This window comes from Lagenorhynchus albirostris, chromosome 15 (assembly GCF_949774975.1).
Source record: "Lagenorhynchus albirostris chromosome 15, mLagAlb1.1, whole genome shotgun sequence".
Taxonomy (NCBI): domain Eukaryota; kingdom Metazoa; phylum Chordata; class Mammalia; order Artiodactyla; family Delphinidae; genus Lagenorhynchus; species Lagenorhynchus albirostris.
Window position 1 is genome coordinate 10,394,217 of NC_083109.1, and position 26,246 is coordinate 10,420,462.

General features: G+C 49.4%; 2 protein-coding genes across 2 annotated transcripts in view; both read left to right on the top strand.

Annotated features, from left to right (window-relative positions):
• The window catches only part of ATP9A (ATPase phospholipid transporting 9A (putative)), a 176,778-nt gene extending 167,690 nt beyond the window's left edge, over positions 1-9,088 (top strand). Inside the window, exon 31 of the transcript XR_009535410.1 lies at positions 8,901-9,088. The gene's annotated coding sequence lies outside the window, so the exon portion shown is untranslated. The remainder of the gene's footprint in view (positions 1-8,900) is intronic.
• A 2,034-nt stretch (positions 9,089-11,122) lies between these two features.
• NFATC2 (nuclear factor of activated T cells 2) overlaps positions 11,123-26,246 on the top strand; it is a 142,721-nt gene continuing 127,597 nt past the window's right edge. Inside the window, exon 1 of the mRNA XM_060123533.1 lies at positions 11,123-11,253. Within this exon, the coding sequence (XP_059979516.1) occupies positions 11,124-11,253 (130 nt within the window). The 5' untranslated portion in view covers position 11,123. The remainder of the gene's footprint in view (positions 11,254-26,246) is intronic.

Consider the following 26,246-nt stretch of genomic DNA (forward strand, 5'->3'; position numbering starts at 1 on the left):
TTCAATCTTTTAGTAAACAATATGAACCTCAAAGTACCCACTTAATTACTAAGTGCTGTTATTATTAGTGTACAATTCGTTAATTCAATATTTATCCCCCCACACACACACCCAAAACTCCAACCTAAAAAACCAATTACTAAGTGCCTCCCCACACATATTCTCATTGGCTGGCTCTCTCTTACTACACACATGAGTGATTATTTCACTTCTTAACCTGGAAGAAGCCAGGCAGGTTCCTAGTTTTGTTCCTTTGCTAGAACAGGAATTTGAGACGCCGACTGCCCAGACTAGAGAGGAGGCCTCCTCTGGGCTCCCCGGGCCTCCACCCTGGCGCTGCCCCACCCTGTACTCATCACACTGGTGGTCGTTGTCCATGCCCTGTCTCTGTCTTCCTCCAGACTTGAACTCCGGGAACCAGAAACCACAACTGTCTTATTCACCCTTGTGGCCCCAGTGCCTGGAACAGTGCCTGGTACTCAGTAGGTGCTCAGTACTTTCTTTGTTCAATGGATGGAGGAATGAATGAATGAATGAATGAGGCACAGTAGGGGTGATATGACCTGTTAAGGCCACAGAATTAAGACTTAAACTCTGGGGGCTTCCCTGGTGGTCCAGTGGTTAAGGCTTTGCCATCCAACACAGGGGTTGTGGGTTCGATCCCTGGTCGGGGAGTTAAGGTCCCACGTGCCCAAAACCCAAAAAACATAAAACAGAAGCAATATTGTAACAAATTCAAAAAAGACTTTAAAGATGGTCCACATCAAAAAAAATTATATAAAAAAGACAAACTCTGAAGCACGGTGCCATCTTTCTGGCTCACTCGCTTCTGCCTCCTTTTGACAGTGACAGAGGTTTTGACTTCCATGTTTTCCCACCAAGGGCTCATGACCTAGGCGGGCTTCGTGCTGGGTCACCTACCAGGCACACGCCCTCGTGTTGTTCTCTGGAATGAGTCAGCCCCAAACAACAAAAACCGCAGCCCGCACTTACTGTGTGCCACGCATGTGCCAGGCCCCATCCCCAGAGCTTCCCACGGGCCGCCTCATTGGTCCTCAACCAGTTATGACCCCATCTTGCACAGGGAGGGGTAGCCACGGCCCCAGGGTCACATCGCTAATTGCAAAGCATGGAACCAATGGTGCTCCACCATGTTGATCCCTGTTAGGCTGAATAATCATAGCGGAAGGGGATCTGTTCTCCCTACCAGACACGTACTGTAGGGCCAGGCACTTTACAGATATTCTCTCAGCGGATTCTCACGAAACAACCTGAGAGGTTGGTACGGAATACGATCCTCCCATTTCAGGAGCAGGAGACCAAGACAGGGTGTGAGCAAGGCATTTAGAGGACAGAGCTGATGCCCACAGCTCAGCATTTAAGGGCCGCACGGGCCTATCTCTCCTGCTTCCTGCAGCAGGATCACCCGGCCAGACGGTGAGCTGGAGAGAGGGGCTGCAGCCCCTCCAGGAGCCCGCCCTCCACAGTTTGCAGTGGGAGTTCCTCCTGCCTTCCACCTTGCCTTTCCGGGCCACTCAGGAGCTCCTGGCGGCCCCCATCCCTTCCCTTTCCGGTTGGAACCTGCCAACAGAGACTCATTTCCTCAGAGCCTCTTTCAGTGGCCAGAGCCCCGCCGGGTGCTTCTCTGGCCCGACGCTCCAGCGCTCCCATTTCCGGTGCGGCCAGTGCGGCCAGAGCCAGTCCGCGCCAGCCTGCTTACGCCTTGGCACGGTCCGCTTCTTCCCTCTGCCGCGGCCGTGCCGGTCTTTCCACCTGGGGTCCCCGCTCCATTTTCTCACATCTTTCTTCAAGGCCCACCTCATTCCCATCTCCTCCTAGAAGCCCCCTTGACCATTTAATTCATCTTCATCGTTTTGAGCATCTACTCTGTGCAGTAACCCACCAAGATGCTGGGGATAAAGTGAACAAGACTGCGGGTGTCTGCCCTCACCAGGCAAACAGCAAGGGAACAAACCAGGAATATCCAAGATAGTGTGGAGTGGTGTTGAGTGCTGGAGACCAAAATAGGGGGACAGGGCTGCGAATGACTCAGTATCTACGGGTGTGTAGTGCGTGGGTGTATGAGTTTCCTGTGGCTGCCATCACAAATTACCACAAACTGGGTGGCTTAAAACAACAGAGATCTACTCTCTCATAGTTTCAGAGACAAAACGTGTGAAATCAAGGTGTCAGCGGGCCGTGTTCTCTCTGAAGGCTCTAGGGCAGGATCCTTCTGTGTCTCTTTTAGCTCCTCGTGGCCCTTGGTGGTCCTCGGCGTTCCTTGGCTCGTAGCTGCCTCCCTCTACTCTCCGCCTTCTTCCTGTGTGTACGTGTGTTCCGTCCTCTTCTTGTAAGGACACCAGTCATTGGATTAGAGCCGTTAGCCCTAAGGACTTCATCTGAACTTGATCATATCTGCAAAGACCCTCTTGCCAAATAAGATCACAGTCACAAGTACCTGAGGTTAGGGCTTGAACATATTTTGGGAGAGGGAAATCGTTCAACACACAAGAGTAAGGATTGCTAGTTCACACTGCATGGCCCCCTCCTCTCTAAAGAGACGTCTTATTCATTGACCTCTGAGTGGTGAGGCATCTGCCTGTACAGGATCTGGGGGACAAGCATCCCAGGCAGAAGGAACAGAGAGTCCGGAGGCCTTGAGGAGAGACATGTGCTTGGGGTAGTCAATGAACAGCCAGACCAGTGTGGCAGGAACAGAAAGGGGAAGAGGGGAAGTGTGATAGGAGACAGATTGAGGAAGCAAGGCAGAGCAGGACCCAGCAGGATCTTGTGAGCAGTGTGAAGTTCATTCTCATGGTAATGGGGAGGCGTTGGGGAAATTTGAAGCAGCAGAGGGTGTGAGCTCATTAGCCTTTTCGTAGGATCCAACTGACCTTTAAGTGGAAAATGTCCTTTAGCCAGGTAAGAGTGGATGCTTAGGATACAGGTGCGAGGCTATGACGGCCACAGGTGGTGGCCTGGGCAGGAGATGACGGGAGCTGGGACCAGTGTGGGGAGGAGGAAGTGGGGAGGAGTTGGTACTTCTGTACCAACTGTCTGTAGAGCGTTCTCCTTTTCGGTTCTCAGACTGTGTTCCCTTGAGCCCCGGGGTTCTGCAGGGATGGTCCCTGTCTTTGGCACCTGAGGGTAGATGCTATTAATTTTGTGAATGATATGAACTGTTTCCAATGGGTCTTCCTCTTGGCCCAGCCTGGATTCCCCACGCCAGCTCCCCTTTCCCTCTCTGCTATCACTGGGAGTTATAAGACTTTTCGCAGCGTTTCATCTTGGTCCAAAAATGTCCCTTAGTGCATCCACCCTTAGCTAATAACCCAGGAACAGTGTGACTCAGTAATGAGTATCAGACTGGTGTGGGACAAAACCACTTCCGTGGTGGCATGTGTGTCTTCAAAAGTAACATCACAACCTACTCCGTGCCTTAGTTTCTTTAACTGAACAGCGGGGGTGATAGTAATCTTTACACATGGCGGGTGCTTTGAGGTTTGAAGATCATGGCTGTGATGCTCTCAGTGTATATAGAGCGGTCAGTTCCTGTTAGCTGCCATTTACACTATTATTTTATTGTTTTAAATTCAAGTTGTTACTTTCCTTCAGCCTACTAACCTTCAAGTGTCCTTCCTGATTGGGATAAATCCATTTCCTACCAAATCTTTGGGGTCTTTTCTGGATGACCTAGTTCAATCACTCAACCAATGAGTTCAGAGGGGTTTGTGGAGGACCTGCTATTGCAAGACACTGGCTAGGTGGTGTGGAGAATATCCAAGATATATAAGAAGCTCTCATTTGCATTTGAAAGTCAGATAAAGATTTTTTTTTTTTTCCAAAGTCAGATAAAGAGACAATTGTGTGTGAAGCCATTTACATGCAAAGGAACTAAAAGTTTCCATGAAGTCTAATGACTGTGCTGATAGAGGAGTTTAAGAGAGAGAGGGCAAGAGCCGATGCCATGTGCTTTCTGGGGGGGCGTCGGAGGGTGGGAGATGCTCTGGGGTGTGATTGTGCTGGAGGGAGGCTGGTGGAGGGTGGCCTGGAGATCCCTGAAGTTAGCTTGCTTGTGTGCGTCACTCCCTGACTTCAAAGATTATGAAATCGACACAGATGTTCGAGTCTGCAAGACCAGGGCAGGAGAGAGGCTGGAGATGAGCATCACGATACGGGGGGGTGCGGTCATCTAGGAAGACAGCCTGGCTGACAGAAGGGTGATGGCGGAGAGAGGGAAAAGGCAGATGGTTGAGAAATAGTTGTGGGGCTGGGCAAAGACTAACCAATGCTCCGTTCCCTAACTAATCCACCCTCTGCTGCCTGCCATTAAGGCTCTGATGCAGTAGAAGATGAAGCTCCCCTGGCAGAGGGATGGTGGTACCTCCTGTTTAATAAAAGGCAAGGACGGTAGTTTAAGGGCTAGGTGAGTGTGCTCTTCGTGCTCTCCTGTAAATATCAGTTCCATAAGGCAGAGGGGAACGCGCTACGAAGCAAGGAATGAAGAGGACAAACAAAGCCAGGACAAAGTAGGTGAGCAGGGCCTAGGGAGAAGGAGTTAAGAGCCTGGAGACCAAGGTCTGGCGCTCACGTGCTCACGGGGATGGACAGGGGCAGCTGCGTGGGGCAGTGGTGACCCCAGAGCAATAGGATTGTCTGAAGGAGGCAGCATCTACTCAGCCCCAGATGATGGATCCACCTGGGAATACAGACCCTGCGTATTGTGGCCTGATCTTCCCATTTTGGGGGAGACATCGGACACTTGGATTTTTAAATGAAACCTCTCAATTAAAAAACTGTTAGTTCAGATTTAAAAAAAAAAAAAAATTACGGGCAAGGCCAAACATACCATGCCTGCAGGATGGGTTTGGCTGAGCTACTGCAGACCTGTGAGCACCCCTGCTGTCTGAGGTGGCATCTTCTTACAGTCCACACCTTGGTTTGGGTTCCGGCTTTTAGTAGATCCCTGCTTTCCTAGAGTTCTACCCTCAGTGCCTGTCCCGGGGGGCCGCCAATTTCAACAAACCGCCTTCAGCTAAAATTGCCTCCTGGAAATTAGTTACCTCACAGCAGAGAAGTCCTGTTCAGGTTTCAAAAGATGATGTCCATCATAGATTGGAGTGAAAGTCAAGTTTGAAACTGTCTTGTTGTTGCCCCAATTCATAAGGAGCTCATTCCTGGAAAATGGCTTTGTGTGGAGGCAACATGGAAGGGGGCGCTGAAAAACTCAAGTGATCAAAATGAATAATATTTTCATGGAATATTTTAGAAATCAAAATTGATGCAAAAAATCCAAGATGAACCAAAAATAGAAATATTAAATAAAGACGGGATCAGTATTACTCATCTTCCCTTTGCTTCAGGGTCCAGTACAACTCTGCACAGCACTATTACTGATTCTGTCTTTATTCGAAATGCAACGATTTTGCTCACCATGGATTTTTTTTGCTTTAATTTTGATTTTTAAAAAACATTTCATGAAAACGTAATATATTCAGTTATTGAGGTGTTTGGTGCCCTCTTAAATTTTGCCTCACTCGCCTCACTCTGGTTCCAGCCCTGGTGGAGTCAAATGCATCCATCTATAAATTAAAATATTAGCAACTAGGGTGGTAATCCCAGGATGTGCTTAAATTGAGGGGAGATCGCGTTTTGGAATCTGGTAAAGAAAATTCCTACTTTTCGGATTAAACACGTTTCAGTGCCTATTTATAGTCAGGCTTTTATTGCGATGGGGGTTGTCAGGATGTGGGGTTCGGAATGAGTAAAAGATGAACGTATGAATAAAACATGCTGCAGAGATAAGGGCTATGAGGAACATAAAGCAGGGTCAGGGGACAGAGGAGGCCAGGGGATGCTGTTTTTATGGGGATGGTCATGGAAGCTGACATTGAGCTGAGGAACGAACAAAGCAAGGAAGTGACAAATATCAGTGGGAATAGTAGGTGCAAAGGCCCTGGGGTGGGGTCGTGCTTGGCATTTTCAAGGATGATCGGGGTGGCAGAAGGGAGTCAGAAAACGGAAAATGGCAGGAGATAATACCTAAAGGGAGCTGGGGCAGGGGTGGTTTATCTAGGACCTTGTAGGCCAAGGTGTTTGTGTTTAAATCTCAACTTAATGGGAAGCCATGGGAGGTTTATCGGATGTATATTTTGAAAGGATCCCTTTCTCCTTTCTCTGCTCCATGTAAGGGCCAATGTGGAAGGGAGGAGGGAGGAGGGAGACCAGGGAGGAGGCTATCATACTTGTCTGGGTGAGAGATGGTGAGGGGCTAGGATTGCTGGGGTGGGAGGAAGAACAGTGAAGTTGGTGGAAAACGGTGGGATTTGGGTTACGTTTTGAGGGTTTTTGATTTGCTGAGAGTTTGCACGTGGGTGTGAGCAGACGCGAGGAATAAAGGACTTACTCCTTGGTTTTCGGTGGGAGAATGGGATGAATGGGAGGGTGATATTTGAGCTGGGAACAGTGGGAGAGGAGCGGTTTCAGAGGATAACAGGGTTGGTTTGGACACGTGTATTTTGAGGGGCCTGTTGGATGCCCACATGGAGATGCTGGGTGGACAGTGGGATATGTGAGCGCAGATTTCAGGGAAGGGGTCCAGGCTGAGGCTAAAAATGAGCTTTGTACCAGAAGGGGAAAAGGAGGGCAGAGCTCTGCGTTGGCGGGGGTCCTTCCAGGGCCAACTTGAAGGGGCCTCAGGACTCAGAGCCACCTGGAGTGGGGTGGGAGGGCCCCAGAGGGTGGTGCACCTCAGGTATTTGTATTCACGTGCAATGCTGCCTTCTAAGAGGTAACCTGGAAGAGGAAAAGAGATAACTCAAGGATGAGAGTATGCATCTCATGTGCTTCCACTGTTTTCTATCTCAGCTGCCCTCACCATAGTTCACGCCCCATTTTCTCTTGCCTGGATGACTGTATGAACCTCCTAATTGGTCTTCCTGCTTCAATACTCGCCCCCTGCAGTTTCTTCTCCACGCAGAACCCAGAGCAACCGCTTAAAACCCCAGATATGATCTTGTCATGTATGTGCCTAATACACTTGAGTCATTCCTCGTTGGTCTGAGGTCCAAAATTCTCCACACGGGCCCTCAGGCCCCACTCACCCCCGAGCCTTACCTCACACCATCTTCTTGTCCGTTCCTGAGCACCTGCCACTCCAGTCTTTTTTCAGTTCTTCCAATACGTCCTACTTCCTCCTGCCTCAGGGCCTTTGCACATACCTTCCCATCTGGCTGTTAGTTCTTCCGCTCACTATTCTCTGGCTAACTTCTACTCAACCTTCTGTTCTCAGCTTCAATATCACCTCCCCAGGGAAGCCTTCCCTGAATTCCCCGTCAACATCAGCTTTCCTTGATCTAAGCTCTGTGGCATCTTCTTTCCTTCCATGGCGCTTACCTCAGTTTGTAATTGTACACTAGAGTAAATGCTCTTGAATGGAGCTGAATTCCTGGGCCAGGGTCAGACGTGTGCTAGGAGTTTCAAACTCTCAGTGGCCTCACGAGCTTCCCATTGCACTTTTATTGGGGAACCCGGAGAAAAACTAAAAGGCTAGGGCCTCCGCGATGAGGCCAGTGGCAGGGCAGAGGGAAGGTTGACAGAGCTGCACTGTCAAGACCTCTATCCCACCCCCCAGCTTCCTGCTGTGGCCTCTGAATGCATAAAGGTCATGTATTCTGCCCCCAGCCCTTGCTTTGACCGACACAAATTATTTATTTTGGAAATGAAAATATGCCTTCCCCCACACCCAAGCCGCACCCTTCAAAGTGGCCTTTAGAGAAGAAAACCCTCTTACTTCCCACTGCTCTAGCAGAAACTTTGTTATGGGTCAGGGCCTAATTTGAACCCCTTCCCTTAAAGAACTATGATTTGGTGCGGATCCTAGAAACTTTAAAAATATATCCACTGTTCAGAGGAACAACTTAGACAATTAGAGTATTATTTAGAATGTCCTGAACCATTCTCATAAGACTGAAGACTTTGTAGCAGTTTATCAGTTGTAAAGTGATTTTTACCTTTATTATCTCATCCTATTATTGGGTATCTCAAGAGGATATCAGTTGGGGGTAAGAATTTAGATTCTTGCCCAAACGGTTGGGTGGCCAGAGGAGGCCTCAGGGAGGAGGGCCCTTAAAGAGAAATATAAGGATCTTATATACACGAGGACAAACTCTTTTACCCATCCATCCATCCATCTACTCTCCCTCCATCCATCCATCCACTTATCCATCCATCCATTTATCCATCCATCCATCTATTCATCCATTCACCCATTTGTCCATCCATCCATCCATCATCCATCCATCCACTCATCTGTCCATTCATTTATCCATCTGCGTATCCACACATCCATTGTACATAACGCTGTGAATGAGGCACTCATGACCCCTGCCCTAATGGGTCTCATAAGGCTAGTGGAGATAAAATTCTCCAATTGGCCAAGCCTGGATCATTTGTTCACTTCTTTGCCAGGGGAGTATGGGACAGCTGGGTTGATAATTTTACCAAGATTGTATCAAGAGTAGTTTCCCAAAGGAACACACTGGGGTGTTGTTATCAGAAGAAGTGGGGAATGATGCCAGGGAGGCAAAATCAATAGATGTCCACTAGATTAGAGGCATTTAATCATCATGGATGGAGGGATGAAAAGGGACGCTTGAGGATGACACCAGCCTTTCTCCTTTTCTATATCACAAGGACTGGTTGGTTCCTTTGTTTATCCCTGACCAAGTTTCAGGGTTTGGATTTTGAGTCCTGTCGTAGGGGCCCAAGAGCATCCATCTCCTTCTAGATACTTGGCTATAAGCGTCGCAGCCTGGGTCACCTCCTCTCCTGACCTGAATTTATCAGCCACCCCTAAGATGCTTGTTGGATACACCCAATATATGTATGCTTATGCTTAGGAAACAAAGAAGAGGATTTGTTTATGCTCTGACAACCAGAAAGTGCTTCCCAAGACTCTGAAAGTTCACAAACCTTGAGCCAGGCCCAGGACCCTGGAATGGGGTTTGTGTCTCTATTAGTGATTCTCACCTCGGGCCACACATTGGAAGCATCTGGGGGGCTTTTACGCAGTACTGATGCCTGGGCCTCGAACATTCTGATTATAACTGGCCCCTCCTGGGGCCCAGCCATTTGAAGTGTTTGAACAGCTCTCCAGGTGAGTCTAATATGTAGCTTGGGTTAAGAGCCACTGGTCTGAGTGCAATTTGGAAAGCCCTATTCATTGCTGTGTCTCTTTGCTAACAGGATAGAAACATGATGAGGGTAGAGACCATGTCCTGCTGATGGCTGCATCCCCAAGATCTGTAGCAGTGCCAGGTACCAAGCAGGTGTCCAGTAAAGATCTGTGGAATGAATGATGATTGATAGCTTCACACAAACCCCTTAACGGAGCAGAGATGGCTCCCCCTGAAGAGCGCATCTTCTCTGTACTTCTGGCATGTGGGGAAGGGTTAGTCGGTCCCCAGCTGAGATCAAGCTGTGGTTCTCAGGGACTCCTTGAACCTCTCCCACCTACTTTTCTGATCCAGCGATTCTCAACACTGGCTGCCCTTTAGATTCATCTGAGGTCATTAAAAAAACCCCAGAAAACAGCTTTGGGTGTTCCAGTTCAGTGAGTTTGGATTGAAACGTGGAAACAGGCTTTTTTTTTTTTTAAAGTGGCTCAGGTGATGCTAACGTGCCATGAGGGTTGAGGCCACTGCTCTCATCTCACCGTTTTTACCTGTGAGTCTGTTTTCTGACTTTAGCTAACTTGGTCCGAGACCCCTGTGTTTCATGGGGGGTGGTAGTAGGTTCTTATGTACTGTTCCCCAAATGTACCTGTTCATAACATTCACCTTGGGTGCCTGCTTAAAAATACACAACCGTGAGGCTTTACTCCAGACTTAGGGTTTCAGAAGCTCCAGTGAGGGGCCTGGGAATCTGTGTTTTTAACAAGCGTCCAGGCGTACTTGTCACTTGCCAACCTCTCCACCTGCACTGCCCTCCTTCCTGGTCTCCCACACAAGAACACCTTCTGGCTCTTACTTTCTTTTGGTTCCCACCGCTGGAACACTCTTCCCCCAGATCCTCCCATCAGTCTGGTTCAACCAAACGCTACCTTCCCAGAGAGGCCCTACCTGACCACCGAAGTGACCAAAGCCTCGTGAACCCCCAGCCTTTACCCTATATCTCTGGTGAGTTCTCTCCTGACACCCTAGGGGGATGATCTTTGCTCCCCTGTTTATCTCCTGCATGACTCTTCCCCCACCAGAAACTGAGCCCCAGCAGTGTCTGGTTCATGCTGGGTCCCCGGCACCTGGCCAAGAGGTATAGATGTAAAGGTGGGACTTGCGCTCTGAGAGTATCTCTGATTCTTTCCCAGGTCCTGGGAATTGAGTTCAGGGGCACTCAGGTGACTGATGTATGTGAAAATCATGCCACAGCTGTGGGCAGAGAGGCACCTGGAGACACGAGTCTGCAAGAGAAGGGCGTGGGTGCACTCCCTCCCCCCTCCCCCCCGCCCCCTTAGATTAGAAAAGAGGAAAAAGTTTGGGATCAGCCGGTCATAGAGGGCAAACGACAAGAGGCTTTCTCATCTGGAGGATCCGGCAGGGGCGCAGAGCTCACCGCGGGGAGGGTAGGAGCAGCGGCCGCACCAGAGCGCCTGGCGGTGGCCCCGGCGCGTTGTTACGCGCGGTGCCCGGGTAGTGCGGCCGGGGCAGTGCGGCCAGGGCCAGGGGGCGGCCTCTTTCCTCCTGGGCCCGCCCGCCACTCCTCCCCTCCCTTCCCCCCTCCCTCCCCGGGTCCCTGGGTGGCGGCCCCGCCCCCGCCGACCCGGCCGCGCTGTCCCCGCCTCCCCTCTCCCCTCCCCGGGCTGCAACAGGTGCCTCCCGGAGCAGGAAGCCCGCGCCGCCGCCGCCGCCGCCGCCGCTAAGCTCCCGCAGGAGCGTCCAGGACCCGCTGCGCCAGGCGCGCCGTCCCTGGACCCGGCGTGCGTTCCCACGAGGGCAGTGACCCCGCCGCTCCACCCGCCTCTCCGCCCCGCTTCCTGCCTCCTTCGCCACCCCCGACGAGGGCCCAGGAAACAGCCGAGCCTGCCCTCGCCCCCGGCCCGCCGCCCTCCCGCCGCTCTGCGCGCCATGGACGCCCAGGAGCCGCAGCCCGACCCCGACGGCGGGGGCGCCCCGGGCCACGAGCCTGGAGGCAGCCCCCAAGACGAGTTCGACTTTTCCATCCTCTTCGATTATGACTATTTGAATCCTATCGAAGGTCGGTGGAGGCTCGCCCCGGCTTGGCCTCCGAGCCCGGGCTGGGGCTTGGGCCTGGACAGTGGACACAGGGCCCCGTTTTGCCCCACGTGTCACACTTACTGGGGGGCCTGGAGCGGGGCGGGGGTGCCTCTCCCCCCGGCTGAGAGGGAGGGCGCGAGGCTTCAGGGACTGCAGCCGCCTTTAGGGGGCGCTAGGCTCACTCTGCCGGGTAGGGCGTTGGTTTCCAGTTACTTCTCCCTGATTGTCACTGGTAGCAAAGCCAAGGGTGGCAGGGGTCTCAGCTGGCCTCTTGCCTGCAGCTGGTCGTCAGAGGGCAAAGGAAGCTACTGGTTTGCCTTTGGAGGGAGGAGATGAGGAAGCCAGAGAATGGAGTTCGTGGGAAGGGGCTGGTGCAAACAGAGGGCAGGTGAAGCGGATCCTCCCACCTCCGGGCACCACCGCGTGCGAGCCCGTCGTTGGGGACTTTGTGTTGACACTAAGGAAGAGGTTGTCTGTATCTAATGCTGGAGGGTGGTTTGACTTAATCTTAGGCGGCCGGCCCATTTCCTCCCTCGGGTCTGCCGCTGTGTTTGCACATCACCCCGCATGGCTCAGTGTGAGCTTTATTCAGGGATCCCCCACCCCGCGGTCATCATGGCCGTGGGCGGTTGTGGATTCAGGAAGATGCAGGCTGTTCCTGCCTCAGCGACCTGTCGGTCTGTGCCTTCAAGTGCGCTCTGCGCTGGGGACCGGGGATTTCCCCAGGCTGGCCCGTCATTTCACGTGTTTAACAGGAGCCTTGGTCAGAAGGAGAAGGTGGTACACCCAACCTCACTGTATTTTTCTGGTTAGCAGGTTGTCTTGGAAAAAAAAAACAACCCAACTAGGCTTCCTGATTTTGACAGCCTAGCCCAGCCAGTGCTTATTGAAGCCTCTGGGGCAGGCCTGGTGGTAACTTCCAGATGCACTTGGGCTTGGCTGCATTAGGGAAAGCAGGAAGGGGTTGTGCTGCCTGCTATGTGTAGGAGGCCTTTTCCAGACTCTCCGGGGCTTGCTGTTTCCCAGAGATGCTGGGTTAGGCAGAGAAGTTTGAACTTTCCTTCCACAGCGTCTTCAGGTGAAGCTCCTTAGGTGAGGGGCTTGCTTTGATTTCAGAGACGCCTTCGCTCGGATACCAAGTGAAGACGGTAATTCGTAATTATTCTCTATTTTGGCTGGAGGTGGCAATAATTATCCAGCCAAAGAGACCGGTCTTCTTGAGTTGCAATCCGGAGGCCATCCTTTGCTTTGAAAAGATACAGTTAAGAATCTGCAAACGATCCCTCTAGCATCAGTGGTCTTGCTGTTTGTTGAGATTAAACTCCTGTTTTGCAGGGAACTAATACTTACACCCCTCCCAGATTCACAATCAACGATTTTTTTTTTTTTTCCTGCAGTGGGGGGAGATTTCCGGGGAAACAGTTTCCAAGCCAAATCCGATGGGAGGTGCTTTTTATAGTTTTTCTTGGCGAGGGGTGCTGGTGGCTGCCAGATGGGTGTCTAAATGACCACAATGAAGGCCCCAGAATCTATTTCTTAAAAATAAACTTTAGTTTTTGGACCAGTTTTAGATTTACAGAAAAGTTGTAAAGATAGTACGGCAAGTTCTCATATACCCAGCACCGCACCAAGCCCCCTATATGATGAGCATCTTACAGTAGTTGATAAATTTGTTATAAATTAATGAGCCAATATTATGATACAGTAGTATGGACCTAAGTCCGTACTTTATTCGCATTCAGACTGTCGTTTTTTATTTTATTTTATTTTTTTTTTCATGAGCTTGACAGTTTTGAGGAGTACTGATAAAGTACATTGTAGAATGTCCCTTCAGTGGGGTCTTATGTTTTTCTTATGGTTAGACAGGGCTATGGGTTTTGGGGGAGGAAGACCACAGAGGTAAAGTGACCATTTCCATCGCATCATATCGAGGGTGCCTACTGTCAACATGATTTATCACTACTGATGATGGCCTTGACCACCTGGCCGAGGTAGCCTTCGGCAGGTTCCTCCACTGTAAGGTTCCTCCTTTCTGAACTGTGCTCTTTGGAAGGAGGTCACCGTGTGCAGCCTCACTTGAGTGAGGCATCGTGCTCTGAAATCTGTAAAATAATGACCCTTGCTGGGAAGTCGGCAGCACAGAAACATCGTGGCTCAGGAAGAGAAGGGGTGTCGGGAGCCTTGAGAGGCTAAAGCGAGCTGTACCAGGTGTGGGTCTGGCTCACCCAGATGTTAACAGCAGTCCCCTCTCTCTTCTTCCACATGATGGGTCTCCCCAAGGGCCAGCACTAGCCCTTATCTTGCTACTGGGCTTTGTCCCAGATGACAGTACGTTGGTGACGCACCTGAGGTGTTCTGCTTAACTCTGGGCGTGGGCTTGGCGAAAAACCAAAGAGGGAAGGGGACTGCTCGCGGGCCAGATGTTGTCAGAAGTTGGCGTCGGCACTTAGGGAACTTGGGGCAAGTCGGGGGCTCATTTTATGGAGACTGAACGTGTGGCAGGTGTTCGTTAGCTCGCGTAGCACCCCTCCGACCCTAGCAGGTAGGCACTGTTGTCACCCTCATTTTACAGAGGAGGATGCAAAGGCACAGACAGGTAAAGGAATTTCCCCGAGAAAGCAGGGCTGGTAAACGGCAGAGCTGAAATACGGACCTGGCTGTCCCGCTCCAGAGCCTGTTTTCTGTGCCTCGTTCCCTCTCTTGATGAGAGACACATGTAAAGCAGTTTGTCAGGGGCCTGGTACCATGCAAGACTGGAATTTAAAACATTTACCAACAGAGTGATCTTGGAAAAGTCATCTAACCTCTCTGGACCTCTGTTTGCTCAGCTGTCACGTGACTGAAATGATAGTGCTCACCTCATGGTGGTGTTTGCCTTGAATGGCTTAACCCACTTAAATCAGTTAACACAGAGTGTGATTTCTTACTAGCTTTTTACTAAAGCCTTGATTTTGTTAATAGAGGTGTTCAGTAATGTGAGTCATTATTCATTTACTCATCCATCTAACTATTGAGCACCTATGGTGTTAGATCCTGGGGATATAATGGGAAATGAGACTCAGTCCCTGCCCTCAATGAGTTAGAGCCTCTAATTGTTTTCTCTCGTCTAATTGCATTGACTAGTACCTCCAGTAGCATCTACCTGGTACTGGAAAGTAGACATCTTTGCTTTGTTCCTGACCCCAGCAGGAGTACCTTCAGTGTTGGCTTTGGAATCGAGACATATGTATTTAATTAGGTTAAGGAAGTATTCATCCATTTCTATTTTCATGAGAGTTTTGATTAAGAATGGGAGTTGAGTTATGCCGTAGACGTTTTAGCATCTCTGGAAAAATATGATTTTATTCTTCTAAGATCACTTATATTAATAGATTTCCTAATATTGAAATATTCCTGGTATCAACCCCACTTGCTCACTGTGTATTATTTTCTTATGGTGATGGGGTCGGCATCTACTGGATAATATTTTGTTCAGGATTTCTTTTAGCGGTATGTATGAGTGATATTTGTCTGTAATGTCCATTCTGGTATGCTGTTAGGTTTAAATTTCTTTCCTTCTCTATGTTCAGGAACGGCATGTGTATTATTGGGACTATCCAGTTTCTACAGTTGCGATAGAATTCCTCTGTGATGCCATCTAGATCTGGTGCCTTTTATGGGCTGGTTCTGCCATAGCTTTCTTGATTGTGTCTATGGGAACCGGTCTGTTTACGTTTTCTATTTCTACTGGAGTCAATTTTGGTAAACTTTATCTTTCTACGAAATTATTTCCCCTCTCTGGATTTTCAGATTTATTTGCCTAGAGGCATTCAAAGTAAACTCTTATTTTTTTTCTACTGAGGGAGAGAGCTAAGTATGTAGTAATATTGACAGAAAGAATGGGGATAGGACTATGGGAGTCCTGACCAGTGCTACTGAGCCCACCTTGGAGGGGAGAGGTGTGCTGGCTGTGATCAGACAGATCAGAAGTTTCATTTCTTTGTGTGTGCTTGTGAAGTCAATGCATTCTTACTTCTCCCAACCTGTGATACACTGGGAGAGACGGGCTGGTCCTGGGAGCACCTGGTCACCCCCAGAGGTGCCAGATCTCCTCCGGGCTGCGTTGGGACTGACATGTCAGGACCGCTTGCTTCTAGTCTACCTCAGTGGGTCTGGTGTGTCCCTCCTCCGATTCCTGGTAAGCCGATGCACGTGGCATTAACTTTGACCTTTCAGAAAGGAAAATGGACTCCTGGTCATTGCTTGTAAAGTTTCCTCTGGTGATCCTTAAACTTTTCGGGTCACAGCCCTTTGAAAGGCTGATAAAAGCCATAGATCCCGTACGCTGTAGGAGCACACTGCAGATGTGCACACCCTCCTGCACTGCTCCCCCCTCCACAAATCCCCACCCCAACCAGCATCCCCTCTGCCCCCAGCGCACCTTTTATACCATTTCCAAGTACAGTCACAGGCCCTGCTGGAGCCCTAACGTCCCCTGCACTTCGACTCAGGGCCACCTGCTCCCAACCCATTCACAGGGCACAATTTAAACCTCATTCTTTCAGCACTCACTCACTGAATGCTGGTTTTGTGCCAGGCCCTGTAGGGGTACAGAGACGAATGAGATGTGGTCCTGCCCTTGCCCGGCCCCCAGGCCAATGTGGGACACAGCCTGGTAAACAAATTGGGACAAATGAGGTGCTGGGATATAGTATCATGGGTTTTTTTTTTTGGTGCTTACTATAAATAGAGCTCTACCCTAAGCAAGCAGTTCGCTAAACACATGTGACGTTCAGAGACGTTGCCGTCTGTGTCGAGTGAAGGACAGGCCTTAATAAGCTTGCTTTGTACAAATAGTGTCTCCAGGTGCAGCTGGAAAGGTGAAATGAGGGCTGAACTGAGCCGCGGCCTCGTCAAGGGAGTCAAAAGGACTAGGGAGAAAGTTGCCTTAATCACGCTTTACTATTGCACACATGCCATCCCAGCTTCCAAATTAAAGGCCTTCTGTTCTTAAGGGGGCCTTAGCTTTTGATCGGGAGTAGAGGTTCTTAGAATCTTAAAGCTGTGTTATTTGAGTTTGTTGCCAAGGCTTTTTAGTCCTGTACGGTGATGGGGTTGAATAAATTGGAAAAATGCAGCATTGGTGGCCAGTGGTCCTCAATCCTGGCTACACGCTAGACTGTTCCAGCCGTACCCAGGACTGGTGAAGTCAGACTCCTTGGGGGTCAGTTAACTTTTGCTGAGAGTCGTTGAGCAGTACATGGCAGGGCAGGCCTCGAACCCAGGCAGTGAGGATCCCAGGTCTCTGCCCTCAGCACTACAGCTCAGCCAGTATCTCACTGACTCCAGCGTTCCTGGGTCCCCTGTACGCCAGCATGGGGTGCAGTCACCTCGTATGTTTTGGTATTTACGTACTTATCAGTTGTATGTTCACTGCTGTCCTAATGGGATTATACTCCTAAAACATGCAACAAAAATGAAAGTGGGAAAGGACAGCATATAAACGGGAGTTCTGCTGTTCCTGTATTTCTTTCTACATCCCAGTAGATTGTCATGCATGCCTCCTGGGGTACATGTTCCCCCCAACTCCAGGGGCCATTGGCTCAGCAAGTCAGAGCACCAGATCTGAAATCTGGGAATCCTGGCTTGAAATTCTGACTTAGCTGTCTCCTACCTGCGTGACCTTGGCCAAGCAAAAGTACCTGGCATTAGCAAGCATGCAATAAATCGTTGCCCAATAAATGGATGAAAAGTTGCATAATTCCTTATTAGTGGTATGCCTCAGGGCAGGTGATTTTGATCCCCTGCGCTTGTGTTTTCTCACCTGTGAAATGGGGGTGGAGATGGCAGGTGCCCACGAGGCGGTGTGATTAAGTGCAGGCAGCGGGGCTGTGTGAGTGTCGGGTGGCAGTGGTGGTGGGCTCTGAGATGTCTTCTGGCTCGCCTGACTTCTTGAGAGCATTGGTTCCTTGGAGGAGAGAGTCTTTGCCTTGGCCTTTGATGAATCCCGAGTCTTAAGAGAAGATGCTCTTTGGCGAGGAGCCACTGGCTGTTGGGCTTCAGTTGGCATCACAGCAAGTTATCTAACTTACGTACGATCAGTTCTAACTCATTGGGCCCCTGCCTCAGCCCCAGAGCTTGGCCGGCTGCAAAAGCTTTCTCAGTTGACCTGACTCGCAGGCTGCAAGGTTCCCTGTGGCTGCCTCTGTGAGAGGCAGGGCCTCCCAGGTGTCCTGCCCTGGCCCCCCAGGACCCCCTGAGCCAGGGCCAGGAAGAGGCAGCCTTGGAAGGTGCAGCGTGATGGATGCCTTGTGGCTTCCCCCCACGAAGGGACTTCCTCTTTCCTCTCTGCCCAGCACAGGAAACAGCCACAGGGCTCCACAGAGCTCCAGCCAAACTCGGCTTCCCTGGGCTGGTGCGAGGTTCGGTTTTTGCCGATTGTTCCCAAACCGAGCTCAGGGAAGAAGGCAAGACTCGGTCCTGAGGCTCTTCCTGGGATGGGTCAGGGGCTGTGAGCTTTCCTACCTGGAGCAGAGCCCCACATAGGTTCCCCGAAAGCAAGAGGAACTGCCTTTGACTTTTTCCTGAACTTTTATTACGAACTTTTCCAAATATATGGAAAAGTAGAGACAGTGGTATAGTTAACTCCCATGTTCCCACGTGCCCAGCTTCAACAATTATCAACATAAGGCCAATCTTATGTCATCTCTGCCTCAGCGTATTCTCCGCATCTCCACCCCTGCTTACTTTAAATCACATTCCAGGTGGCATAATATTTTGTTAATAAACAGTATGTAGCTCAAAAGTAAGGGCTCTTGAAAAAAAACCAAATACCATTATCAAACCTGAAAAGGAATAATACTTAATTTCAAACGTCCAGTGTTTAAATTTCCTGCTTGTCTCACAAGGGTCTTTTTATGGTTCATTTGTTTGAACCGAGATCCTCACAGTGTAATTGGTTGACATGGCCATTTATGTCTCTTTTATTTTATAAAAATCCCCATCAGTCTGTTTTCTTGCCGTTTATCTGTTGAAGAAGCAGGGTCATTTTTCCTGTGCTGTTCTCCACGTGGTGGATTTTGCCAGTGGCATCCCTGTGGTGTTTTTTTAACGTGTTCCTTTGTCCCTTGCATCTCCTACAGACTGGCATTTAGATCTAAAGTCCTATGCCTTGGACTTTTAGTGCTTTTTTTCCTCTGCAAGAGAAATATATCAAAGGTAGACGGGAAGCTACAGGAAGAGCAGAGAGATTGCTTTTCCTGAGTTGGCATTTGGGGACCCTCCATGCGTCCTAGTCTGAGGCTTTGGGAAAGAGCATTTTCTCACCTGGACCTGTTTTAGTTAATATGACGTATTTTTAAAAGCCAGTCCTTCTGTGTGAATTTTAATTGAGCCACGCCTGAGTGAGCTGTCTGAAGTAAGAAAGTTGCCTGCAAAGCTCAGGGTTTATAAAGGTCCTTATCAAAACAAACGTGCTTGGGTGTGCTGAAAAAGGGTGCCCGTTAGACGAGGAGGTGGGGAACGCTTTAAGTCTGCAGTGCCTGCGAAAGTCATTGTAGAGACTTCAGAAAGGGGCTGTTTTTTACCTGTGTGATCCTAAGAAGGTGGGATGAGGGTCTGAAATCTGCAACAGGTGACATCACCTCCGTTGCCAAGGAGAGAGGAGGAATGTCATTAATGACCGGCCTTGGCAGGGGCCACGGATGAAGTGTGCCTGCCCTCGGGGAACACGGCACCAAAGTGAAAGCTCCTGCGGACGAGTGTAAATAAAGTAAATAAAGCACCCATCTGTCGATCAGGTATTAATTTCAAGTCTCTGCCTCTGGCCCAGGGTTATGGGGCCCCACTGTCTTCAAGTGGAAGTTTCCACTTGGATTTCAAGGTGCCTGAAACAAAGGTGGAAATCAGCTTCGCAGGCCGTGACAGGGGTTGTAGGACTCCATAAAGGGTACAGCTCTTTGAGGGGCTGGCGTAAAGGCGAGGGGGCCTTTGCTGAGCGAGTTAGAGGAAGGAAAGCAAGGAAGGTGGCCGTGCCCATGTCGCCTTGTGCAGGGCTTTGACGGAGAGGCGGGGTAGCCACGCAAGCCCTGTTTCTGAGGAAGGATTATCTGAGGTCTACTTCTGGCTAATTCTTCTGCCCAGATCTTTCCTTTTCCTTTTGGCGAGGAAGTCGCTCTCTGTTGAGCACTGCGTGACAAATGCGGAGAGACTGTCTTTTCTTAGAGACAGATCTCCCTGAAGCACAAGTTCAATCTCAAATGGCTGTCTTCTTGAAAAACGGAGGTGGTATGGCAAGGTGACCAGACAAGTAAAGTCTGATGTCATCATTTGATGGACTGTTACACAGAGATGCAAAAGAAAGTGCAGATGCATACGACATGGTTAAATCTCAGACATAAGGTTGAGGAAAACTGTGACACGTACATCTCGGACGGTTTTATTTATACAATGGTCAAAGCAGGCAAACCCAGGCTATAGTGAGAGAAGGCAGGCGAGCGGGTCCCCCTGAATGAGGGTTATTGGCTGGGGAGGGCCACCAGAGAACCCTCTGGCAGGATGGAAACATTCTGTATCTTGATTGGTTGGCTACACGGTGCATACATTTGTAAAAAGGCACGAGGTGTGCTTCTAGTATCTGTGCATTTGACTGCATTTAAATGATGTCTCAGTTTGAACCCCAGCTCTGCCCCTGATTGTTTTTGTGACTTTGGGTGAATCCTCGCGCCCCTGAGTCTCAGGGCCCCCCTCTGTAACACAGAGGAGTTGATGGTTCCGGCTTCCCAGGGTGCTTGTAAACCCCAGAGAGAGAGGTAATACACGGGAAAGCTCGAGGCGCAGTGAACGACTAAAAATAGGAAGGTCTTTGAACTTCTTAAAAGCGCGAGGGCCCCATGGAATGACTTGCAACCGGTTCTTTCTATCCTAATTTGAGGACAGAGGTGAGGTCCCATGTCTGCCAGATGCCTGGGCCCTGCTGCCCCCATCCAAAAGCTGACCTTGAGGCACATGGGTTGCAGATTCCATACATTTCTCTGGTTCTCTCCAAAAGGAGTACGTGTCAGCCTGCGGGTGCGTGTGTTTTTGCAAACAGCCATGCCAGTAGCCAGTCTGTAAGGCTCGGTGCTTGCAAATTGTCCCGGGTCCTGGATCCTGTGTTCCAGGCGCCTGGCCTCATGGCAGGCTGCCTGGGAGGCAGGACCGAGCCCTCCTTTCTGCCCTGTCTGGAGAAGGCAGACAGCTGCCTTAGCTGGGGCAAGGTCAGCAAAGAGCATAGCGTTCAAGGTGGCTTTTTCTAGTGGTTCCACACTGACGAGACAGGATGGTAAACTGCCTTTCTTCCCTTTCTGGCATTTCTGGACCTGACTTATCTGGATGGAATTTCTCACCTCTCATGCCCTGCTTCTGGACACGTCATCTCTGAATGATGGGTGTGACAACCTGATTCTCCGTCATTATTAATACACACGATTCATTGATTGGGAATCCAATTACTGTTCGGCATTTGTGCATGGTGGGGACAGTAGGGGCATGGGGGGCCCTTTGGAAAGTTTGCTAAGTGCTGAATTTATTACTTGAAGCGCAATCTGTAATTTTTCAAAGAAGGTCTTTCCTGTAGGTGGTGCAAGCTGCCGGATGAAAAATCCATCCACCTTTTGCTCCTCTTGGCGTTTCCTGCAGCCCCCAACACAAAGGAGGTTATGAGAGTAGTGGGATGGAGGGAGGCAGGATTCCTTCCCTCCATCTTCCCCCCTGTCCTCTGGCTGCACATGTACAGTGCCAGGTTGTGGCATCCTAATGCTGCCATGGCAACAGACTGTGATGTCTCAAACCCAGGGCCCGGAACTCACACCACCTTGGGGTGTCAGCTCATTGAGAGGTGGGTCTATCACCTCAGACAGGGATGGACTGCAGCTCTGGGGCCCTGCTGCCAGCCTGAGGGGCGTCTGGCCTCCAGGCCATGCCCTGGCTTCTCTCTTCCGAGTCGTTCAAGCCTGAGAGCACCGGTTCGTGCGGTCCCTTCCCGCTTCCCCCTTCCCCAAAGGACAGATGCCTCATGTAGGTTCCTTAGCTGGGTTTCTATTTCGGTCATTCTATTCTGCTTCCTGAAAATTCCACCCGCCTGTCGTTCTAGGCGGAGAAGATGTTCTCTTGCTGTTCCTTTTTTCAAAAGCGATCTGTTGGCTGGTGAGTTGGTGCTGGCGGCTGTCTCAGACTTGGCCGTGTGTCCTTAAGGGTGAGCAACAGGCCCGCCAGAGGCTCCCAGAGGGCAGGCACTGGCAGAGAGCTCCTTGTGGCCTGAGTAGGATTTTTAAATAATCGTTGACTCAATCCTGGGGCAAATGGAGGGATTGTGAATATTCCAGAAGAAAGGAATCCGTGTCTTTAGTTGTCTAGGGCAGCCTACCTCATGATGGGGCTCCAGAGCAGTTCCTATTCAGGGGGCACCTCATTTCTATGTGTTGGAATTAAGGTATCGCCATCCAGGAAATATCCCCTTTCATGTGTTACGCGGGTGGAGGAGCTGGGTGGGCTGCCTGAGACTGAATCTGGCTCTGCCGCTTAGAAGCTGTGTGACCTTGGGCAAATTAATCACCCTCTCTGAGCCTCACGTTCCCCATTTATAAAATGAGGAAACTCTATCACCTGCTTCGTAGGCCTTTTGTAAGACAAATATTAGTATATGCTAAGTGCATACATAGTGGTTCTTGTATAAAGTATAGGGTAGAGATGTGTTAGTGAGAATCATTTTTGTTACTGCAACTAGCTCACTGTGTCACTAACATTTTAGTAAGATTTAGTTGATACCCCAGGTACCCCAGAAGAGGGAGTACAAAGCATGGAGTGGAGGGGGTGTTCAGGCATTCTTTACCTACTCCACATATTTTCTGAAGGCTAGCAGAAAAAGAGAATTCCCAAAGTGCTGACCAATCCATTTTATTTTTATAAAAATGTCTTCCCTTTTTCTTTTTTAATGCTTTGGAAGGCACTTGGGGGCCAGTGTGTGTCACACTTTCAAGTTGTAAAATAAGGCAATGAAAGCAGAGCAAGGGGAGAATTTTCACTTAGAAGATCGTTCGTTCATAATGATAATATGATATCACTCATAATGATAATATGAGTAGACTGGAAGGCCCCATTTCCTGAGTGTTTATTTTGTGTGTTTTGGGCTTCATGTGGATAAGGTGAAACGTCAGGTGGGTATTGTCACCAGCCTCAGCAACTGTGTTATACACGGGGACTCAGAGGTCCCCCAGGTCACACAGCTGGACGGGGGGTGGGGGAGAGGGGTGAAGCCGTGGAGCTGGGCGCCCCTAGCACTGTGTACGGACCGAGACCCGGACCTCAGTTCAGACGCCTTACTAGGGCAGGGCTGGACTGGCCTCCCCAGCAATCTTGTCTTGCGGTTTTGGGAAGTGGTCAGAGATCTCCCCAAGTATTCATGGGGCCTAGATGTTGGGGTGAGTACCTGGGAACTTGATGGAAGGAAGGGCGAGGATAATTCGACCTTCAGATGTCTGCTGCAGAAATGATTTACCTGCCGGGGCTGACGGGGAGCAGAGGTCTCATTTCTGAATCAGTTCAGGTTTGACTCGTGGATGGATTTTCCCAACATTCTTCTGGGCCTTGGCTACGTGCCGTGCCCGGAACTGTAGGGCCTAGAGCAGTGGTTCCCAGCTGCGGGTGATTCTGCCTCGCAGGAGAAATTCGGCAATGCTTGGAGATGCTTCTGGTTGTTCCAGCTGAGAGAGGGGAGGGGATGCTACTGGCATCTAGTGGGTAGAGGCCGGGGCTGCTGCTAAACATCCTACAGCCTCACAGTGAAGAAGTCTGTAGCCCCCAGTGTCAGTAATTCTGAGGTTGAGAACCCCTGGTGTCAGGTCTGCTGGGTTCAAGCTGTGAGACCTCGGGCAAGTTAATTCACCTCTTTGTGCCTCAGTTAACCCATCTGTAAAAGGGGAGTAAACAGTGCCCATGTCCTAGGTTGTGAGAATTAAATAATTTACTGCATGTAATGTGTTTACAACAGAGCCTGGCAGATAAATTCTCAGCACATGTTAGCTGCTGCTGCTGTTGTTATTATTATGATTATCGGCCTTTATCTGCCTTCAAAAAGCTCACTGTCTAGTACGGAGACAGACGAGTGAATCTATACTTGATAGACTTCACTACACGACTCCTCAGGTTCTGGCAACACTACAGAGTCTGTAGTGTCTGATCCAGCCTAGGGAGGGCTTTTAGGAAGAGGTGGCCCAAGTGAAATCTTGATGGACAAATAGTGGCTTGCTAGGAAAAGTGAGGACAGGAGGTATGGAAGGGTGTTCTGGGCATGGGGAACAGCATGTGCAAAAGCATGGAGGCACAGAGGACTGAGAGCAGCAACCTCTGAATCCCTCATCTCTGCCTCCACCTTCTGCCTCTTTCGGAATCCTGATGCCTCGAGTGTGGGCTGGGTACCTCGCACGGCAAGTGGGACGTTTTCACGGGCCGCCCCAATGAATACATTGCATACGTGGGTCATCCCCTTGGCACGGCAACTTCTCTTGAGTCAGGAGTGAGGCCTCCGTCAGGTGCTACTGTGTCTTTAACGCCTTTCTTTCTGATACTTGCTGTTTCCTCCCCCAATTCCAACTTTAAAAAAGGCAGACTTTCTGGGGTCGTGGAAATGTCCTGCGTCATGATTGTGGTAGTGACAAGGGTGTAGAACATCTGGCAAAAACTCACTGAACTCTGCACTCAAAATCTGTACGTATAAATGATACCCTCATTTAAATAAAGAGCATCAAGGAGGAAAAAAAGTGGGCCTCAGGCTCAGCCTTTGGCTAGCAACAGCGTCTCGCTTGAATTTAGTAACTTTTATTTTGATTGTAGTTTTACCCTACCTTCTATTTATGGAAGTGACACTGATTTTCCATTTGTGGTATGGGTGTAAAGTTTCCGTAAAAAAAAAAAGAAAGTAATAGGCGAACGAATTTAAATTGAAATATTAAGTGAATAATATTCACTGGTGGTGCATGAATACAGCAAAGATCATGCAAGTGGTAAGAAGAGCAAGCTTTCTGGAAACCCTTCTGAGAGAATGTGGTGCTTCTGAGATGAGACGAGCTTGGCCCAGTGCTGTGCGGGCAGAGCGAGGGAGCTCTCTGCAAGGGTGGCGGTTGTTTACGGAGAAATAGTGGAGAATCCTAGCTACTTAAAGAAATATTTTAATCATGAGCCTTTTGTCTGTGAGAATTACTGTCAAATACCCAGGGGAATGAGAATTAAATGATTATAAATTACCTCCATATTACTTGCTTGTGGGTAAACTTTCAAAATCTTGGGGAGAGAAAAGAAAAAGAAACTCTGCTGCTTGGATTAATTAAAACCAATGTAAATGCTTTAAATGCTTTTGCTCAGCAAACTGGCCTTTCTCTTTTTCATTGCTGCCCCGGAGTGTGAGTGATGTGTGTTTTGATGGCAAAAAGTTTCTGTGACTTTCACATCAGCCCCGAGGGGGTGTTTCTGATAAGATGTAATGCAGTTTTTCTGATAAGGCCGGAATTCTTGCTAAGAGGCTTTCTGTGTTTTGTTTTGCTCGTTCGCAGGGCAATGGATTATCAGAATGTTGTCGGACACGGATTTGACCTGGATCTCTTCCTAGATGAAAAATCTGTGCTCTGTTAGCTGCCAGGAAGGCTGTGTGTGTGTGTGTGTGTGTGTGTGCGTGCGTGTGTGCGTGTGCGTGTGCGTGTGCAGGCACAAGTACAAGTTTATATTGAACTGCAGCTTTACAAGAACTCTAGACCCTACAGACTCTAGTTAGAAAAATGAAAGGACGTCAGAGCCAGAAGCAGCCAAGGAGACCGATCTGGTTTAACGCCGTCCGGTTACAAATGAGGAGGCTGAGACCTAGAGTGGGTGGGGGACTTTTCCAAGGTCACACAACTAGTTAGTGGCAGAGTAGGACTAGAACGCAATTTCCTGCTTCCTAAACCAGGTGTCATTGCTATATATCATGTTATGTCACCCCCCCCTTTAAAATAAATAAAATAAAAACATGTGCCTTTTGGAAATTATCTTTCTATTCTCAGTGTAGTACAGAAGTCAGAGTCTCCTTTCTGCCTCTGCCCCTAATCACTTAGCTCTTCTCACTGGAGGAAATCACTATTACCTGTAACTTCCAGAGAAAGCCTGTGTACCCATAAGCATGTGTGTGTGTGTGTGTGTGTGTGTGTACACTCTCACCCTCTGTTTCTATCCTGTGCATACTGTGTGCATCTTCAACAGTATCTTGTGGTCATTCTATATCAATGTAAAAAGAACCTTTTCAGCCCTTTTTGTAACTGTATTGTATCTCACTGTGTGAATGACAGAATTTAACCCATCCCCAGCTGATGGACCGTAGGTTGCTTCCAGTCTTTGGGGATTATAAACAGGGCTGGACTGACTAAACTTATGCATACCTGATTTTGCACATGTGCTGGATAAATTTCTAAAAGTGACATTGCTTGATTCCAAGTATACGTGCGTTTGGAATTTAGATAGATATTACCAAATCACCCTCTCTTAAGGTTATGTCTTTCTACCGTTTGTTTTGGATGTTAGCATCTTTGAGGAGTAGTTTAAATATGTCATGCTTTGTTCAGCAGACCGACAAATATTTTTGGAGGGCCTGCTTTGTGGCAGGTCCTGTCCAGTCGTAAGGAATACAGTGGGGGTGGGGTGGGGTGGTGAGAGAGTCCTTATGGAATTGACTGATTGTGGAGGTGGGGCTGGGAGTTGGGGGAGAGGCAGATGATAAGTTAACTACAGAATTACTGAATTAGAATTGTGAGAAGTGCAGTGGAGCAGAGCAGGGAAGTGTGAGTGGGGTCTGATCTCGTCAAGGTCAGAAGGACTTCTGAGAGCATACTTTAGCCAAGCTTCAGGGAAGGAGCTGTTTTAGTTACGAAGAGGGCTGGGTTGGGGAGGAGTTGTTGAGCAGAGGGACCAGCAAGTGCAAAGGTCCTGAGG